Here is an 18,279-nt window from a genome sequence, read left to right on the forward strand (position 1 = left end):
CAGTGTGAAACTGTTACAGAGTAAGCTGTATCTCACGTTTCATAGGTAAAACCTAGGCAGACCATTTTAAAATCAGAATTAATTTATCTCATTTCAAGATGCACTCATATATACTATATAAACAACAGTAAAGGAAACATAAAGCATTAGAAGTACTCACTTTACCGCATCGTTTATAAGGGATACCTTTCTCCTCACAATATGCATAGCTTAGTTCAGCACCTCGCACACAGAGTTTGGCCTTCAAAGACCCTGGAGTATAGTAAATTCCACTGTGAATAACCCCACTATTGTGTCCACTCTGGTGGAAAGCTGAACAAGATAATAATTAATTTTTGTGGCAGAAAACAAAAAGGCTAGAGTTATTTAACTAATGAATTGTTTTGTAGTACAAGGACAACAACATTTGCATCTGTTCTTTGCACTGGCATATGAAAACTAAGACTAAGGTACTGTTTAGCCCAGTTGCTGGTATTGTGCACTCATACTCAAAATCACTTCACACATGGAGTGATTTACTCATCAAAAATATTTACTAAACTACCTCCAAACACTGGAAAAGCAAATCAGAGCATGGCTTATACACTGGGAAGTGTTGCTGAACAAAGAGACCATGAAGTGCAGGTTCATAACACTTGAAAGTGGAGTTGCAGGTAGATAGGATAATGAAGACGGTGTTTGGTATCCTTGCCTTTATTGGTCAGTGCATTGTGTATAGGAGTTGCGAGGTCATGTTGTAGCTGTACGGGACATTGGTTAGACCACTTTGGAATACTGCTTGCAATTCTGCTCTCCCTGCTAAAGAAAGAATGTTGTGAAACTTGAAAGGGTTCAGAAAAGATTTACAAGGATGTTGACATTACTTGACATGGTCACAAAACATTGGAAAGTTTGAGCTATAAAGAGAAGCTGGGCATGTTTTTTTCTGGTGTCAGTGGCTGAGGTGTGACCTTATGGAAGTTTATAAAATCATGAGGGGCAAGGATAGGATAAATAGACAAAGTCGTTTCCCTGGGGTGGATAGTCCAAAACTAGAGGGCATAGGTTTAAGGTGAGAGGGGAAAGATTTAAAAGGGACTTAACAGAGCAATTTTTTTCATGCAGAAGGTGGTGTGTGTATGGAATGATCTGCCAGTGGAAGTGGTGGAGGCTGGTACGATTACAACATTTAAAAGGCAGCTGGATGGGCATATGAAAAGGAAGGGTTTAGAGGGATATGGGCTAAATGCTGGAAAATGGGACTAGATTTATGTAGGATATCTGGTCGGCATGGACTAGTGGACTGAAGGGTCTGTTTCTGTGCTGTACAACTCTATGGCTATGACTTAATTTCTGTGCTCTGTGAAAAATAGCTTCAACTTCATGTCTCAGACTGTTCACTCATCATTTGATGACAAAGGTGGATAGCAGGTCAGTTTGCAATAGCATTTTACCAAACAGACAAGCAGGGAGAACAAAGCAAGCCAGTCAGCATCAGGAGGTGGAGATGATGCCATTTCGGATGTAACCCTTCTTCAGTCCTGAAGCAGGGTTACACGTGAAATGGCGACTTCTCCACATTCTGATGCTGCTTGGCTTGCCGTGCTCTTCCGGCCTTCTGCTTGACTACTTTGGATTCCAGCATTTGCAGTTTTTTTTTGTCTCTAACTATGTTACCAAACAGGACAAAGAAAGATCTGCAAGTAGCTTTAAAGATTGTAGGTTGAGAGTCAGTTTCTTAAAAAAGAATTAGGGAATTGCTAGTTTTTGGGCAGGGGTGGGATAGGAAGAGGAGGAGGAACTGCCATGGCTTTTACTAACCTACTCAAAGTATAACATTAATCCTTATTTCAGGATTGATTTATCACAGGCTTGACTGCACATGGTATATAAGTATATTGCCATCTTTGGCTTAATCACTTGAAACATATTGCATCTCTTCAACCAAGCCAACTATTTCAAAATGGCTTAAAGCAGAATTATATGGCACAGGACATGCTTAGAAGCTTGAATCTTTGACTACTATAGCCACTTTAATCGCAGAGTGTACCCAATTCCTTTTCCTTTTCCAGTAGGATGTAGCTCAATTTCGGATGCCGGCGTATAAGTTCTCGAGCAGATGCCAGTCCAACAATTCCTCCTCCAACAATGGCCACATCACAAGAACTATAAAAAAGGAGATGCAATCGATCATTAACAAACATTCAAATTTTTCAAGTACAAACCTGTTTGAAACTCAAGCCTCTTCATGTATATATTATAACAACAGGCTTGGTTTGAAGAAAATTTTACAATGTATTTCACGCACCATTCAAAAACATCCACCTATCAGCTACTGTATATAAAACATGCTTGTTAAACCCCAATTCATGAATTCTAATAAATGATCCCAATATTTCAAATATGCAAGTAATTCAATGCCCAAAATTAATCTAAGTCACACTGACATAGAACCCAATTTGCAAAACAGCAGCTAATTACTGTAGACGCTGTAAAACTAACATAAAAGTAGGAAAATCACTCTCCCAATGTACATCTTACTCCAATCAGAAAAACAATAGCTGCACCACCAGCAATGATCAGATGAAGTTTCCTGTTCTTTTGCAGCCAACTACATATAACTGGGCATAAAACAAATACATTAAAGATCAAAAAGGCTTGAGCACAAGTTTATTTTGGATATAATAATGTCACGTGCACACACTCTACTCTTTTACCATATGGGGCTGCTGCTGCTAAATGTCTCAAATAATTGCAACGGTCCAGTCTCAGCACAACTCAGCAGGAAGTTGGTAACATACTTGCTTCAGAGTCACAAAATTCAAAGTTCTCTTGCTACTCCAGGGCTTGAACACAAAAATCAAGGCTGACACTTCAATGAGGACAGAGGGAGTGCTATACTGACAGAGGGGCCATCTTTGCATGAGATGGTAAATCAAGGCTTTTATATCTGCTCAGGTGTATGTTAAAAAAAAACCTGCATAACTTTGAAGAGCGAAGGAGCTCTCATGGGTATCGTAGCCAATATTTATCCCTCAATCAACATCACAAAAAGAGATTTTTTGGTCATTACCATGCTGCTGTTATTGTGCACAAATTAATTTCCAGATTTCTTAAGTTACAACATTGACTGAATTTCAAAAGTACTTAATTGGTATTAATGCATTGCAATATGTTGGTGATCATGAAAAGTCCTAAATAAATGCAAAGCATTTCGGTTTTCTCTCAAATCAAAGACTTATCCTATAATTACATTGTTAAAAACATGAGTAAATTAAGCCCAGAATATGAAATATAACAGAAAAATAATCCTGTTCCTGATGTTGTACTATTTGATTAATTTGAAAAAACACCAGGACACACACAGTTTTTAATGCATTTTAACAGTCTCAATGGAAGTTGCGATTTTTAATAACATTCTTTTTTGGGGTAACAGTATTAGTGGGAGAATATTACTACATTTGGAGCTCATCCTGGATAACCCTTGAAAAGATGGTAGTGAGCTGCCTTCTTGAAGCGCTAGTCCATCGGATGTGGATTCACGGTGTTGTTGGGAAGAGTCCCAAGTTTTTGACAGAGCAACGGTGAAGAAATAGCAATAATAGTTACAAATCAGGAAGGTGAGTGGCTTGTGGGTAATGGTGCTCCATATATTCACTGCTCTAAGTAATAGACCCTACAGATTTGGAAAGTACTGTCTGGATTATAGGCAAGCTGCTGCGAGTTGTCACTGTGCTTTGGTGGTGGAGGGAGTGACTATTCGTGAATGAGGTACCAATAAAATGACTGCTTTTTCCAGGACGATATGAAACTTCTTGTGTGTAGTGCCATAGGTGGGCTAAAACTTCAATGTTCATTCTCCTTCAGGGCAAAACATCCCGATAAACAGCTGCCTAAACAGAACGCAGAACGGCAAATGCTGGAAATCTTAAACAATAACAGAAACTGCTGAAGAAACTCATCACAGATGTTACCAGTACCTGTCATGTTTCTCCAGCGTCTTCTATTTTGTTACAATTACTAAAATTGTTATTAGTCAACTCCTTCAAACTTTTAAAGATAAATCTAAACCATTTCCAGCCAGTACATTATTCAGCACAAGACTGTGCTCCTATTCTGTGAAATCTCCCTTCCTGCTCTATAACAATTCACTCTGAGTTACCGAACAACTTCTCAGCAAATACCCCACATCGAGCCCTGCTAACTACCCTGTTCACCTGTGCTTTCCTCGCACAAGGTAATCCGCTCGGAAAACTCTGAAAGTCCTGACAAACCGCAAAGCTGCACAACCATAGAGCCCAGCAATCATCATCGCTGGTAAAATCCAACCGGTCACGACCTTTCACCCGCTACAGGTGCGCGTGCGCCGTGATGTCGTCGGCCCGCCGGCCTGCACCTGCGCGGTGAGTGGGATGAGCCGGCGGCTGCTCGCGCCTGCGCCTTGGTGGTGGGGGGGGTGCCTCGCGTCGGCGTCAGGGTCAGGGTCAGGACCAGGACAGGTCGGGCCTTGATTGGTGTGTAATCCTGGGCTTGTTGAGGTTTTCCTGCTGAGCAAAAGAGGGAAATCCAGCACAAAAAACAACTTCAGGTTTGCATTTTGGGGAGGTGAAAAACCCAAAAAGAACCGTGGGTGCTGGAAATCAGAAACAAAACAGTAATTGCTGGGAAAACTCAGCAGGGTCACTGAACCCGAAACATTAACTCTGCTTTCTCTCCTGACCTGTAGGGTTTTTCTAGCAATTTTTATTTTTGATCAATTTGATCTGTTTGCCCAGTGTTCGGCTCTGCGGCAAGACTTGGCGTCACTTGTTTTCAAACGTAAGAAACAAGGTGATTCTGTCTTTCCTCCTGTTCAAGAAGGACGGACTGCACCCGAATTAGAAGGGGACTAATTTACTGGCAGGGGAGATTTGCTAGAGCTGCTCGGTAGGATTTAAACTAGTAAGAGGGGTGGAGGTGAGGGGGAACGTGAGGTGGTGGGTCTCAGTGAGATAATGAGGAAATAAATCAATCTGAGACTGGTACAGTTGAGCAAAGAAGTGAGTCAAACAGCAGGGACAAAGCAGAGAATAAGGTGGGACTGATAAATTAAACTGCATTTACTTCAATGCAAGGGGGTCTAACAGGGAAGGCAGATGAACTCAGAGCATGGTTAGGAACAGGGACTGGAAAACCATAGCAATTACAGAAACATGGCTCAGGGATGGACAGGACTAGCAGTTTATACAGAACGGGTGGTAAGAGAGGAGGGGCAATGGTGTTTTTGATAAGGGATAGCTTTACAGCTGTACTGAGGGATGATATTCCCAGAAATACATCCAGTGAAGTTATTTGGGTGGAACTGAGAAATAAGAAAGGGGTGATCACCTTATTGGGATTGTACTAGAGACCCCTCCAGTAGTCAGAGGGAAATTGACAAACAAATTTGTAAGGAGATCTCAGTTATCTGTAAGAATAATAGGGTGGTTATGGTTGGGGATTGCCATAGTGTTAAGGATTTAGATGGAGAGGAATTTAAGTGTGTACAAGAAAACATTCTGATTCAGTATAAGGATGTACCTATGAGAGAAGGTGCAAATCTTGACCTGCTCTTGGGAATAGGGCAGGTGACTGAGGTGTCAGTGGGGGTGCACTTTGGGACCAGCAACCATAATTCTATTAGTTTTAAAATAGTGGTGGAAAAATATAGACCAGATCTAAGTTGAAGTTCTAAATTGGAGAAAGGCCAGTTTTGACGGTATTAGGCAAGAACTTTCAAAAGCTGATTGGGTGCAGATGTTTGCAGTTAAAGGGCTGACTGGAAACTGGTAAGCCATCAGAAATATGGTAATGAGAGTGCAGAGACAGTATATTCCTGTTAGGGTGAAAGGAAAGACTGGTAGGTATAGAGAATGTTGGATGACTGAGGAAATTGAGGGTTTGGTTAAGAAAAAGATGTATATATATCAGGTATAGACAGTATAAATTAAGTGAATCCTTAGAGTATAAAGGCAGTAGGAGTATACGTAAGAGGGAAATCAGGAGGGCAAAAAGAGGACATGAGATAGCTTTGGCAAATAGAGTTAAGGAGAATCCAAAGGGTTTTTACAAATACATTAAGGACAAAAGGGTAACTAGGGAGAGAATAGAACCCTTCAAAGATCAGTAAGGCTGCTTTTGTGTGGAGCTGCAGGACATGGGGCAGACACTAAACGAGTATTTTGTATCAGTGTTTACTGTGGAAAAGGATATGGAAGATATAGAATTTAGGGAAATTGATGGCAACATCTTGAAAGATGTCCATATTACAGAGGAGGATGTGCTGGATGTCTTGAAATGCATAAAAATGGATAAATCCTCAGGACCTGATCAGGTGTACCCAAGAACTATGTGGGAAGCAAAGGAAGTGATTGCTGAGATATTTGTATCATCGATAGTCACAGGTGAGGTACCGGAAGACTGGAGGTTGGGTAACATGGTGCCACTATTTAAGAAAGGTGGTAAGGACAAGCCAGGGAACTATAGATCAGTGAGCCTGACCTCGGTGGTGGGCAAGTTGTTGGAGGGAATCCTGAAGGACAGGATGTACCTTTATTTGGAAGGGCAAGGACTGATTAGTGATAGTCAATAGGGCATTGTGTGTGGGAAATCATGTCCCACAAACTTGATTGAGTTTTTTGAAGAAGTAAGAAAGAGGATTGTTGAGGGCAGAGCAGTAGACGTGATCTATATGGACTTCAGTAAGGCATTTGACAAGGTTTCTCTTGGGAGACTGGTTAGCAAGGTTAGATCCCAAGGAATAAAGGGAGAACTAGCCATTTGGATACAGAACTGCCTGAAAGGTTGAAGACAGACGGTGGTGGTGGAGGGTTTGTTTTTCAGACTGGTGGCTTGTGCCCATTGGAGTGCAACAAGGATCAGTGGTAGGTCCACTACTTTTTGACATTTATATAAACAGTTTGGACGTGAGATTAAGAGGTACAGTTAGTAAGTTTGCAGATGACACAAAATTGGAGGTGTAGTGGACAGCAAGATTACAATGGGATCATGATCAGATGAGCCAATGGGCTGAGGAGTGGCAGATGGAGGATAGATAAATGCGAAGTGCTGCATTTTGGGAAAACAAATCTTAGCAGGACTTATACACTTAATGGTAAGATCCTCAGGAGTGTTGCTGGACAAAGAGATCTTGGAGTGCAGGTTCGTACCTTCTTGAAAGTGGAGTCGCAGGTAGATATGATAGTGAAGGCGGCGTTTGGTATGCTTTCCTTTATTGGTCAGAGTATTTAGTACAGGAGTTGGAGGTCATGTTGTGGCTGTACAGGACATTGGCTAGGCCACTTTTGGAATATTGGACTATCGGAAGGATGTTGTGAAACCTGAAAGGGTTCAGAAAAGATTTACAAGGATGTTACCAGGTTGGAGGATTTGAGCTTTAGGGAGAGATTGTATAGGCTGGGGCTATTTTTCCTGGAGTGTCAGAGGCTGAGATGTGACCTTATAGAGGTTTATAAAATTATGAGGGGCATGGATAGTATAAATAGACAGGTCTTTTCCCTGGGGTGAGGGAGTCCAGAACTAAAGGGCATAGGTTTAGGGTGAGGGGGGAAAGATTTAAAAAGAGATTTAATGGGCAACGTTTTCACGAGGGTGGTGCATGTGTGGAATGGGCTGCCAGGGGAAATGGTGCAGGCTAATACAATTACAACATTCAAAAGGCATCTGGATGGGTATATGAATAGGAAGGGTTATGGTCAGGGGGCTGACAGGTGGGTCTAGATTGGGTTGGGATGTCTGATTAGCGTGGACGAGTTGGATCAAAGGGTCTGTTTCTGTGCTGTACACCTCTATGACTCTTTCCAACTCGCAGTGGCATCACATTTGTCATACAAGTGATTGAAAGCATAAATCCTGAACCTGGTTTTTAATAAATATGCGACTATTCTAATCCGTCTTAGATTTTCTGAAGCCACAAAAAAAAATCAAGATGCTTGTGAAGACAATGACGTCCTTCTTGGCTGTGCAGTGTGTACATTCTCGTGTTTGCCACAGAAATTTTTGGGGATGGTTGAATGCTGTTTTCAACAAGTGAGTTTAAAGTAATTAATAATTTACCACTTTGAAATCTTTTCCTAATGTACATAGTAATGGTACATTTCCTTTCAAATAGGGTGGATTATGATCGTATAAAGGATGTTGGTCCAGACAGAGCTGCATCCGAGTGGTTACTTCGTTGTGGTGCTAGTGTGCGTTACAAAGGCTTTGATAAATGGCAGAAAGATTACAATCACCTACCCACTGGCCCATTGGAGAAATTCAAAATTGAAAGAATTGACGCCACTGAATCATGCATTATGTTCAAAGGATTTGACTACCTGGGTATTGTATCTTAAATAATAGTTCATTTCTAACAGTTTGCGAATAGTTTTGAACAACATTTCTAATGGCTTTTGGAATTCGGGAATTAAAAACGAGACACCTATAACATCTTATGTCAGCATGTACTGTCACCTTTTTGTTATAAATTGCTATAATCACAATTATAATGGAAACTCCACATAAACATGTATGATTCTAATTGCACCTAATATTAGAGGCAGTGCAACATATTATTGGCAGGAAGGTTTAATTAGTGTTATAAGTTTTACATAGTTTCCATTATAACTGGATATAGGAATAGAATTACAACATTTAAAACTGAATTATATTTGTTCAAACCAGCCCAATATACTCCTTCCTGTTTTATTTAAAAAGTGCACTTGGTATTTGAATCCCTGATGGTGACATGATGGCACACTGATTCGTATTTAATTAAAGAGGGAAACCAAAGGAATCATAATTAAATTCTTCATTCTTGTTTTGATTCTAATAATTTAAAAGAAGAATGATGTTTAAGTATTTAATTACTGATGGTATCATTGTGGGGTATTGGTTTGCAATTGCTGTGTGTAAAAGAATTGAATTAACATTAATTTGAAGTGTTTAACTCTGCAAAACCATGAATTTAATAACCTTTTTCTAATCCATCTTATTCAAATGTGATGTCAAGAATATTATTAGTGTCAACAATCTGATGCAAACCTAGCATCCCCAAAATCATTTTGCCAGGTTTCTCCAGCCTTTGGTTGCTCCCAGAAGTACTTTGCTTATGTATTCCATTTTAAATTTGATTATTAGCAGTCTGTTTCCAATAAACAGGACAGTTTTTATTTTCACTATTGGAAATATCATGGTTACACTGCTGAAACTGGACATGTAGAGATCAAGATGATCAAAAGTCTGAAATTAGATGAGGTGTCAAGAGTAGGGCATCTTAATCTTAATATTACTTGCAAGTTTACCTCAAAGTGTATTTTCTCCGTCTTCATTTTTGTTTGGTCAGCTTTTGTTAGTTTATGAAACTTGTCCAATCCTCTGGCTTAATAAGTGAATTCTTTGGCTACAAATACCTTGGTCATCAAGGGTGGGGCTTGAACCCAGAACTGCTGATTGAGAGGAAGAGATGATGATACTAATTGCACCACAAATCCTCTTTGAAATGCAGTGACTATCACATGTACTTATTTCCCTCTTTGACCTACTTCTGATCTAAAAGCATTACCACTGCCTCTTCTCTGTAGTACCTAGAGTCATAGAGATGTACAGCATGGAAACAGATCCTTCAGTCCAACCCATCCATGCCGACCAGATATCCCAACCCAATCTAGTCCCACCTGCCAGGACCCGGCCCATATCCCTCCAAACCCTTCCTATTCAAATACCCATCCAAATGCCTCTTAAATGTTGCAATTGTACCAGCCTCCACCACATCCTCTGGCAGCTCATTCCATACACGTACCACCCTCTGCGTGAAAAACTTGCCCCGTAGGTCTCTCTTATATCTTTCCCCTCTCACCCTAAACCTATGCCCTCTAGCTCTGGACTCCCCGACCCCAGGGAAAAGACTTTGCCTATTTATCCTATTCATGCCCCTCATAATTTTGTAAACCTCTGTAATGTCACCCCTCAGCCTCCGACGCTCCAGGGAAAACAGCCCCAGCCTGTTCAGCCTCTCCCTGTAGCTCAGATCCTCCAACCCTGACAACATCCTTGTAAATTTTTTCTGAACCCTTTCAAGTTTCACAACATCTTTCCGATAGGAAGGAGACCAGAATTGCACGCAATATTCCAACAGTGGCCTAACCAATGTCCTGTACAACCGCAACATGACCTCCCAACTCCTGTGCTCAATACTCTGACCAATAAAGGAAAGCATACCAAACGCTTTCTTCACTAACCTACCTACCTGCGACTCCACTTTCAGGGAGCTATGAACCTGCACTCCAAGGTCTCTTTGTTCAGCAACCTGATGCTATCTGCTTCTGTTACTCACCAGCAGTTTTTCAGAATGTATTTTAGGGTGGTTTATGTAGTAATTTTATCCTTAAAGAAAGACTGTTTGTAAGTGTTGTTTTCTATCCTAACTGTTTCCAGAATTCCTCAGAATGCAGAATACATTCAGTACTTCCAATCGGCATCCCTCCTCCCTGCCACTTCTTTTTTCCCCTCTCCACCTCCACTAATTCTTATTGTTTCCATATTTAACTCTTTTCAGTTACTCCGACTCAAATACTACTATTTCTTTGTAACCCAAAATTAGCACAATTCTTCCACTTTACACAATACCTAAGACCTCTTGTTGCATCAGGTTTCCTCAGCTACAGCTTCTTACTGGTGCTACTAGGACCCTTACTTCACAGTACAATACCTTGCAAGTCCCAGCCTCAGCCTTGCCTCGAGTGCTGGCAGAAGCCAGCAGAGCATTTAATATATTTAAACAAATAGGGAAAAATGGTGTTATGACTAATCGTGCGTGCCTGATACTTAAAATCAAATGTGGTAAAAATGTTCTCAGTGCAAAGAAATATCAGAATTTTTTGGCAGGTTTGTAAAAGGCCTTTTGTAAGGTTTGTCATATGTTTATTTCATTGTAGATTATCTGGAGCATGTTGAAGAAATTAAATTCCAAAGGTGTATATACATTCAAGATGAGTGCCTTGAGAGATTATGCAGGATACAAAATTTGCAAAAGACCCTTCAATGGCTGGAAATTATTTCCTGTGGAAATGTCACAGACCGGGGAATTATATCACTTCACCTTCTTAAGTAAGTATTTTGGGAGAAACAAAATACTGTTACAAGGTAGTAACATTTAAAAAGTTAAATACGTTGGCATCATGTCTTCGTTACAAGACATTTTACTTCAGTTAGCCAACTAAAAATTGAGTGAAGTTATTATTTTAGTCAACTAATTTAACCGATTGTACCTAATCCCAAATTCATTACAGTATTTGAACTTTGAGTTCTCATTGATGGAATTCTGATTAAAGTTCCTGAAAATGCAGCGAAGTGTCAAGCTTCCTTCTATTCCCCAACAAGCTAGGGAAGTGATTGCTGGGCCCCTTTCTGAGATACTTGTCTCATCGATAGTCACCGGTGAGATGCCGTAAGAGTGGAGGTTGGCTAACGAAAGGTGATAAGGAAAAGCCAAGAAACTGCAGACTGATAAGCCTGACTTAAGTGGTGGACAGGTTGTTGGAGGGGATACCGACGGACAGGATTTAGAGTCATAGTGATGTACAGCATGGAAACACACCCTTAGGTCCAACCTGTCCATGCCGACCAGATATCCCAACCCAATCTAGTCCTACCTGCCAGCACGGGCCCATTACCCTCCGAATCCTTCCTATTCATATCCCCATCCAAATGTCTCTTAAATGTTGCAATTGTACCAGCCTCCACCACTTCCTCTCATGGCAGCTCATTCCATACACGTATCACTCTCTGTGTGAAATAGTTGCCCCGCAGGTGTCTCTTATCTTTCCCCTCTCACCCTAAACCTATGCCCTCTAGTTCTGGACTCCCTGAGCCCAGGGAAAAGACTTTGCCTATTTACCCTATCCATGACCCTCATAGTTTTGTAAACCTCTATAAGGTCACCCCTCAGCCTCCGACGCTCCAGGGAAAACAGTCCCAGCCTGTTCAGCCTCTCCCTATAGCTCAAATCCTCCAACCCTGGCAATATCCTTGTAAATCTTTTCTGAACCCTTTCAAGTTTCACAACATCTTTCCAATAGGAAGGAGACCGGAATTGCACGCACTATTCCAACAGTGGCCTAACCAATGTCTGTACAGCCGCAACATGACCTTCCAACTCCTGTACTCAATACTCTGACCAATAAAGGAAAGCATACCAAACGCCTTCTTCACTACCCTATCTACCTGTGACTCTACTTTCAAGGAGCTATGAACCTGCACTCCAAGGTCTCTTTGTTCAGCAACACTCCCTCGGACCTTGCTATTAAGTGTATAAGTCCTGCTAAGATTTGCTTACCCAAAATGCAGCACCTCACATTTATCTGAATCAAACTCCATCTGCTACTTCTCATCCCATTGGCCCATCTGGTCAAGATCCCTTTATAATCTGAGGTAACCCTCTTCGCTGTTCACTACACCTCCAATTTTGGTGTCATCTGAAAACTTACTAACTGTACCTCTTATGTTCACATCTAAATCATTTATGTAAATGACAGAAAGTAGAGGACCCAGCACCGATCCTTGTGGCACTCCACTGGTCACTGACCCCTAGTCTGAAAAACAACATGTGAACATAGGAGATATGGTTAGTAACTTTGCAGATGGTGGGTAGTGGACAGCAAGAAAGTTACCTCAGAGTACAACGGAACCTTGATCAGATGGGCTCATGGGCTGAGGAGTGGTAGATGGAATTTAGTTTAGATAAATGTGAGATGCTCCATTTTGGAAAAGTAAAGCAGGGCAGGACTTATACACTTCATGGTAAGGTCCTGGGGAGTGTTGCTGAAAAAAAGAGACCTTGGAGTGTGGATTCCTAGCTCCTTGAAAATGGAGTCGCAGGTGAACAGAATAGTGAAGAGGCTTTTGGTGTGCTTGCCTTTATTGGTCAGTTACGAGATTCTGTTGTGGCTGTACAGGACATTGGTTAAACCACTTTTGAAATACTTCTGTTCAAATCTGGTTTCCCTCCTAAAGGAGGGGTGTTGTGAAACTTGAAAGGGTTCAGAAAAAGGTGCCCAAAACGTCGATTCTCCTGTTCCTTGGATGCTGCCTGACCTGCTGCACTTTTCCAGCAACACATTTTTAGTTCAGAAAAAGATTTACAAGGATGTTGTCAGGATTGAAGGGTTTGAGCTGCAGGGTAGGGGTGAATAGCCTGGTGCTATTTTTTCCTGGAGTGTTGGAGGCGGAGGTTTATAAAATCATGAAGGGCATGGATAGGTTAAATAGACAAGATCTTTTCCCCAAGGTGGGGAGTCCAGAACTAGAGGGCATAGATTTAAGGTGAGAGGGGAAAGATTTAAAAGGGACCTAAGGGGCAACCTTTTCACACAGGATTGTGCATCTATGGAATGAGCTGCCAGAGGAAGTGGTGAAGACTGGTACAATTACAACATTTAAAAGACATATGGATGGGTATATGAATAGGAAAGGTTTAAAGGGATATGGACCAAGTACTGGCAAATGGGACCAGATTCATTTAGGATATCTACTTGGCATGGACAAGTTGGACCAAAGGGTCTGTTTCCATGCTGTACAGCTCTATGGCTCTGTGACTGTATGACCTGCCCCACCCACCCAGATGAATACAACAGCATCAACTTTCGTTTATGTAGCTCCAATTTTGCAGAGAATCCCAATGTACTTTGCAGGATGTGAACAACCAAAAGGATGTCCAAGCCAAAAAAAGTTTGGGAGGGGGGTAAAGAGAGGTGGAATTTACATGGAGGGTGTTAAAGGAGAGGGAATGGAAAGTGTGGTCAAGAGTGGTCAGCAGAGAGAATTCAAGATTGTGGAATCTAGATAATTAAAGGTACGGCATTTAATAGTAAGGCAAAAGTATGCATAAAAGATCAATATCAGATGATTTAAAAAAAACAGTTGTAGTGCTGAGATTAAAGAGCTCGGAAAAACCAAACCACAAAGGGATTCAAATACAAGAATTGAAAATTTTACTGAAGCTTTAAAAATGAGAATCAAATATTTCATGGCAGGGATAGGAATTGTAGATAAGCAAGACTTTGCATAGGAAATTATAAATGAGAATGGCAGACCAGATAAGAATCTGTTCTGAAGAACTCATACAGACTTGAAACAACTTTTTCTCTCTCCAAATGCTGCCAGATCTGCAAAGTTTCTCCTGCATGCTGTTTGTTTCAGGTTTCCAACATCCACAATATTTTGCCTTTTATTACTGCAGTGATGATAGTTTAGAATAACCAGTGATCACTACAGTTTGATGTTTTTAACTTATTCATGAAATGAGCATTCCTAATTGTCTGTGAGAATGTGATGAGCTATGCCTTGAACCATTGCAACCTGTATTGTACACCCAAGTGCTATAAGGCAGGGTGTTCCATGGTTTTGACTCAGCAATGATGAGAATGGGTGATGTATTTTGTCTAAAGTATTTTAGTAACCATATCCTTTATAACGTACTGATATTGTTAGTTACAGTGACAAACAGAGTGATCTAATATGATCTAGGTCAGTCAAACTGGTTCTTTTTACTAGTGTATCCTTCCAGTCAGACTTGATTGATAGTTTATGTAATACATGATGCTCCTTGCATTTTCGTTCAGGATCGTGAAGCTGGGGTCATATTCCAGTCTTGTTAGGGAACAACTAGGCTTGAATTCATTGTCTTGATTGGCCAATTAATGGCCTGTGTATACCTCCCTCTGGTTAAGGTAGGCAGGTTCTCAAAGCTAGAGAGCCAATCAGAGGCTCTTCAGCAGGGAAGAAGTGGAAATGGAGGGCAAAAGAAAAAGGCATAAAATATAAAATATTTCAACTGAAAATGGCCAACGCTACTGTATCATCATTCTCCCGAAGAGAGGTTTAAAGCCAGGTAGGCTGTTAGAGGAATGGGAAGTACATGATAGGCATCCTGGCTTTGTCCTTGTAGCGACCTCCAGACAGTTGCATTTTAAATTACACAGCTACCTTAGCCACCGCTTTTAGGTGAGATTTGATCCCCAATATGGCTTTCTTAAATGACTAAGAGTTTCATGCTGCCAATAAACCAGCACACATGAGGGAGTGAATTTGCATGCCCACCTACTTCAGTTCCTACTCCATGTTAAGGTGAAAATTGTGCCAATGGTCTCATTTGTTTGCTCAACTTCGTCAGGTGCTTAAATTGAAACCAATGAATACAAATAAGTCCTCAAAACCATTGGTGATATGGAAAATCCTGAAGATGGTACAATTCAAGCCATTCTGTATCTATTTCAATGAAAGGAACGCTACTTTGATTCTGTCAAAGGAAGAAATAGCACTGGTTATGATTCGTCAGTTATTTTAAGACATTTAAGATCCAGGTTTGGGATAACTTTGAAAATAGATGTCACAGCTTTCATAATTGGGACATACACTAGGTGCACTAAGTCCACCAGGTGGCAGTGTACGTGATCCATATGGATTTCAGTGAGGTATTCGACAAGGTTCCCATGGGAGACTGGTTAGCAAGGTTAGATCTCATGGAATACGTGGAAAACTAGCCATTTGGATACAGAACTGGCTGAAAGGTAGTTGACAGACGGTGGTGGTGGTGGAGGGTTGTTTTTCTGACTGGAGGCCTGTGACCAATGGAGTGCCGCAAGAATCGGTGCTGGGTCCACTACTTTTTCACCATTTATATAAATTATTTGGATGTGAGCATAAGAGGTATAGTTAGTAAGTTTGTAGATGACACCAAAATTGGAGGTGTAGTGGACATAAAAGAAGGTTACCTCAGATTACATCAGGATCCTGATCAGATAGGCCAGTGGGTGGTAGATGGAGTTTAATTTAGATAAAAACGAGGTGCTGCATTTTGGGAAAGCAAATCTTAGCAGGAGTTATACACTTAATGGTAAGGTCCCAGGGATTGTTGCTGAACAAAGAGACCTTGGAGTGTAGGTTGAAAGTAGAGTCGCAGATAGATAGGGTAGTGAAGAAGGCGTTCAGTATGCTTTCCTTTATTGGTCAGAGTATTGAATACAAAAATTGGGATGTCATGTTGCGGCTGTACAGGACATTGGTTAGGCCACTATTGGAATATTGTATGCAATGTTGCGAAACTTGAAAGGGTTCAGAAAAGGTTTACAAGGGTGTTGCCACGGTTGGAGGATTTGAGCTATAGGGAGAGATTGACTAGGCTAGGGCTGTTTTTCCTGGAGCATTGGAGGCTGGGGGATGATTTTAGGTTTAGGGTGAGAGGGGAAAGATATAAAAGAGACCTAAGGCAACTTTTCACACATCGGGTGGTACATGTATGGAATGAGCTGCCAGAGGAAGTGGTGAAGGATGGTACAATTGCAACATTTAAAAGGCATCTGAATGGGTATATGAATAGGAAGGGTTTGGAGGGATATGGGCCAGATGCTGCCAGGTGGGACTAGATTGGGTTGTGATATCGGTCGGCATGGACGAGTTGGACTGAAGGGTCTGATTCCGTGCTGTACATCTGACTCTAGGGTGACAGGTATGTTAATGCTAGTAGTTGAGTAATTGCTCTAATGTATTTGCATTGTACACAGGATGTTGAAACCATTTTGGCTGCTACAAAGGGGCTGATATGCACAGTATTCACAGTACCACGTTTAGGCAGTTTAGGATCTATGTAGAAATCTCAATAAGTGTAAAGGTCAATTGGCCCAATCTGGTGTTAATGTTTATCCTGTATACTAAGTCATTCTGATTGTGTGCTAATCCTGCTTCCAATCCCCTGATTCCCTTTACCATCTATCTGATCTTACAAATTGATATTATTTTTCCTTTAATCACTGAGTCTGCTCAGACATACTACAGTCTGTGTGCAGCAAAAGTGCACTGATAATTTACACATATCAACATGCACCATCAAACTAAGTGAGAAAATTGTAGTGCAATCACAATGTTCTAATATTCTGTTATATCATGAAATGTTTCTTAGAAGGTATTTTAATGCAGTATTTAATTTTGGAGCTGATAAAATTAAGTATTGATTTGAAGTACAGGGAAATGTTTGAATGTCACTTTTTTTCTGTACCAAGTGTTAAATCTTGTTTTCCTCATCTTGCTGCAGAAACCTAAGATATTTGTTTCTGAGTGATCTTCCTGGCATAGAAGAAAAAGAAAAAACTCTTCAGATTTTAATAAGAGCTTTACCTAACTGCGAAATTAAAGTTGATCTTTAGTAAAACTACAACTTAGAGATTTATGTATAGTTTAAATACAATGCTACTGGAATAAGGATCACAAAAATATTATCTGTAAAAAGATAGGCTCATGCTTTTGCAGTCGTTAGATATCAGAATGTGTTAGCCACAAGGTCACTCACTGAAGTTGCCCAAGGTGTTTTATTCTCATTTGTCAAATTAGATTTGAGCCTTTATATTGAAAAGACTTCATCTATAGTAATTATTCATTTATTAGTGCTATAAAAATCCATGAATCAAGATTGTAAAAGTTTCAATAGTATTTAAGGTACATAAATTATAATCGAAAATGTTCAAACATCAATTCTATTCATTTTGTAGTATAGGAAAGAAACCTTCCCTATTAATCATTATTTCAAAATACCTTGGTTTAAAATGTGCATACAGTTATCAGGAGACTGCATTATTTTTACTTTCTGTAGTTTGTATTTATTTGTATTTATAATAATTTACATTTCTGATACGGAGCGGCATACACTTGCTGTTAGGTATAAGTGAACTGGATGTGCAATGTATTCCAGTATTAGCAGATTTGTGGCTAAATATACAACATAAATGGAGATTTTTAAATCAATGAAGTTAAGTATTGCAGATTTTGTAATCTATTTGCAGGTTATAATTTCAGCTGTTCATAAGTATACATTTACAACAATGATACCTCACTAAGGTATAAACCAATGATTTTACAAAAGCTATGATCTTACAGTAGTCACACCTGCAGTTTGTTTTAGTTGTTTGATTCAAATATGTTAGATTAACTTTTCAGTGCAAATTCTTAATTTGTGTATTTTTAAAATGTTGTACCTGTTTATTTCATTCGTATCAAAATTGTCAAGCTAAATCACTTCTGTGTACAAATACATAGTAAGCAGAACACTGAATTCTGCATGTTAAGAACTGTCATTTATTTGCACAGTCTTGATCCACTAATTGATAAGTATTTGATTTTAAATCTATGTGCATCCAAACTGAATTATTTTAATTTAGGTTATCTGCTGGGGACTAAACAGCTCATTCTGACTACATTGAGTATTGTACTAGAGTTGAAATCTAAATGGAGCAA

The 18,279-nt window shown here is 40.2% G+C and overlaps 2 protein-coding genes across 7 annotated transcripts in view; one reads left to right on the forward strand and one right to left on the reverse strand.

The window, feature by feature from the left end:
- l2hgdh (L-2-hydroxyglutarate dehydrogenase) overlaps positions 1-4,330 on the reverse strand; it is a 33,329-nt gene extending 28,999 nt beyond the window's left edge. For 2 of the 3 annotated variants that reach the window (XM_072568668.1, XM_072568670.1), the window contains exons 1-3: positions 4,197-4,330; positions 2,030-2,145; positions 161-312 (exon numbers count right to left, since the gene is read on the reverse strand). In XM_072568668.1, the coding sequence (XP_072424769.1) occupies positions 161-312; positions 2,030-2,145; positions 4,197-4,291 (363 nt within the window). In that variant the 5' untranslated portion in view covers positions 4,292-4,330. The remainder of the gene's footprint in view (positions 1-160; positions 313-2,029; positions 2,146-4,196) is intronic. The other variant, XM_072568669.1, reaches the window with a different exon arrangement.
- A 133-nt stretch (positions 4,331-4,463) lies between these two features.
- Positions 4,464-17,790, forward strand: dmac2l (distal membrane arm assembly component 2 like). 4 transcript variants are annotated; one of them, XM_072568677.1, is made up of 5 exons: positions 4,464-4,493; positions 7,917-8,046; positions 8,129-8,337; positions 10,932-11,103; positions 17,084-17,790. In XM_072568677.1, exons 2-5 carry the CDS (start codon positions 7,946-7,948, stop codon positions 17,193-17,195), a joined length of 594 nt encoding a protein of 197 aa, XP_072424778.1. In that variant the 5' UTR covers positions 4,464-4,493; positions 7,917-7,945; the 3' UTR covers positions 17,196-17,790. The 4 variants fall into 4 exon arrangements, with proteins under 4 accessions (XP_072424778.1, XP_072424777.1, XP_072424775.1 ...); XM_072568676.1 differs by having other exon boundaries at positions 4,466-4,809; XM_072568674.1 differs by having other exon boundaries at positions 4,466-4,797.
- The last annotated feature ends 489 nt before the right edge of the window (positions 17,791-18,279 follow it).

Source organism: Chiloscyllium punctatum, chromosome 4 (assembly GCF_047496795.1).
Source record: "Chiloscyllium punctatum isolate Juve2018m chromosome 4, sChiPun1.3, whole genome shotgun sequence".
NCBI lineage: Eukaryota > Metazoa > Chordata > Chondrichthyes > Orectolobiformes > Hemiscylliidae > Chiloscyllium > Chiloscyllium punctatum.

What these genes read in the sequence shown, in the direction of transcription:
- dmac2l (XM_072568677.1), top strand. Translation starts at nt 7,946, where the DNA reads ATGCTTGTGAAGACAATGACGTCCTTCTTGGCTGTGCAGTGTGTACAT. An exon ending in TTGAATGCTGTTTTCAACAA is followed by an intron (nt 8,047 to 8,128) that starts GTGAGTTTAAAG and finishes CCTTTCAAATAG; the next exon opens with GGTGGATTATGATCGTATAA. An exon ending in CAAAGGATTTGACTACCTGG is followed by an intron (nt 8,338 to 10,931) that starts GTATTGTATCTT and finishes ATTTCATTGTAG; the next exon opens with ATTATCTGGAGCATGTTGAA.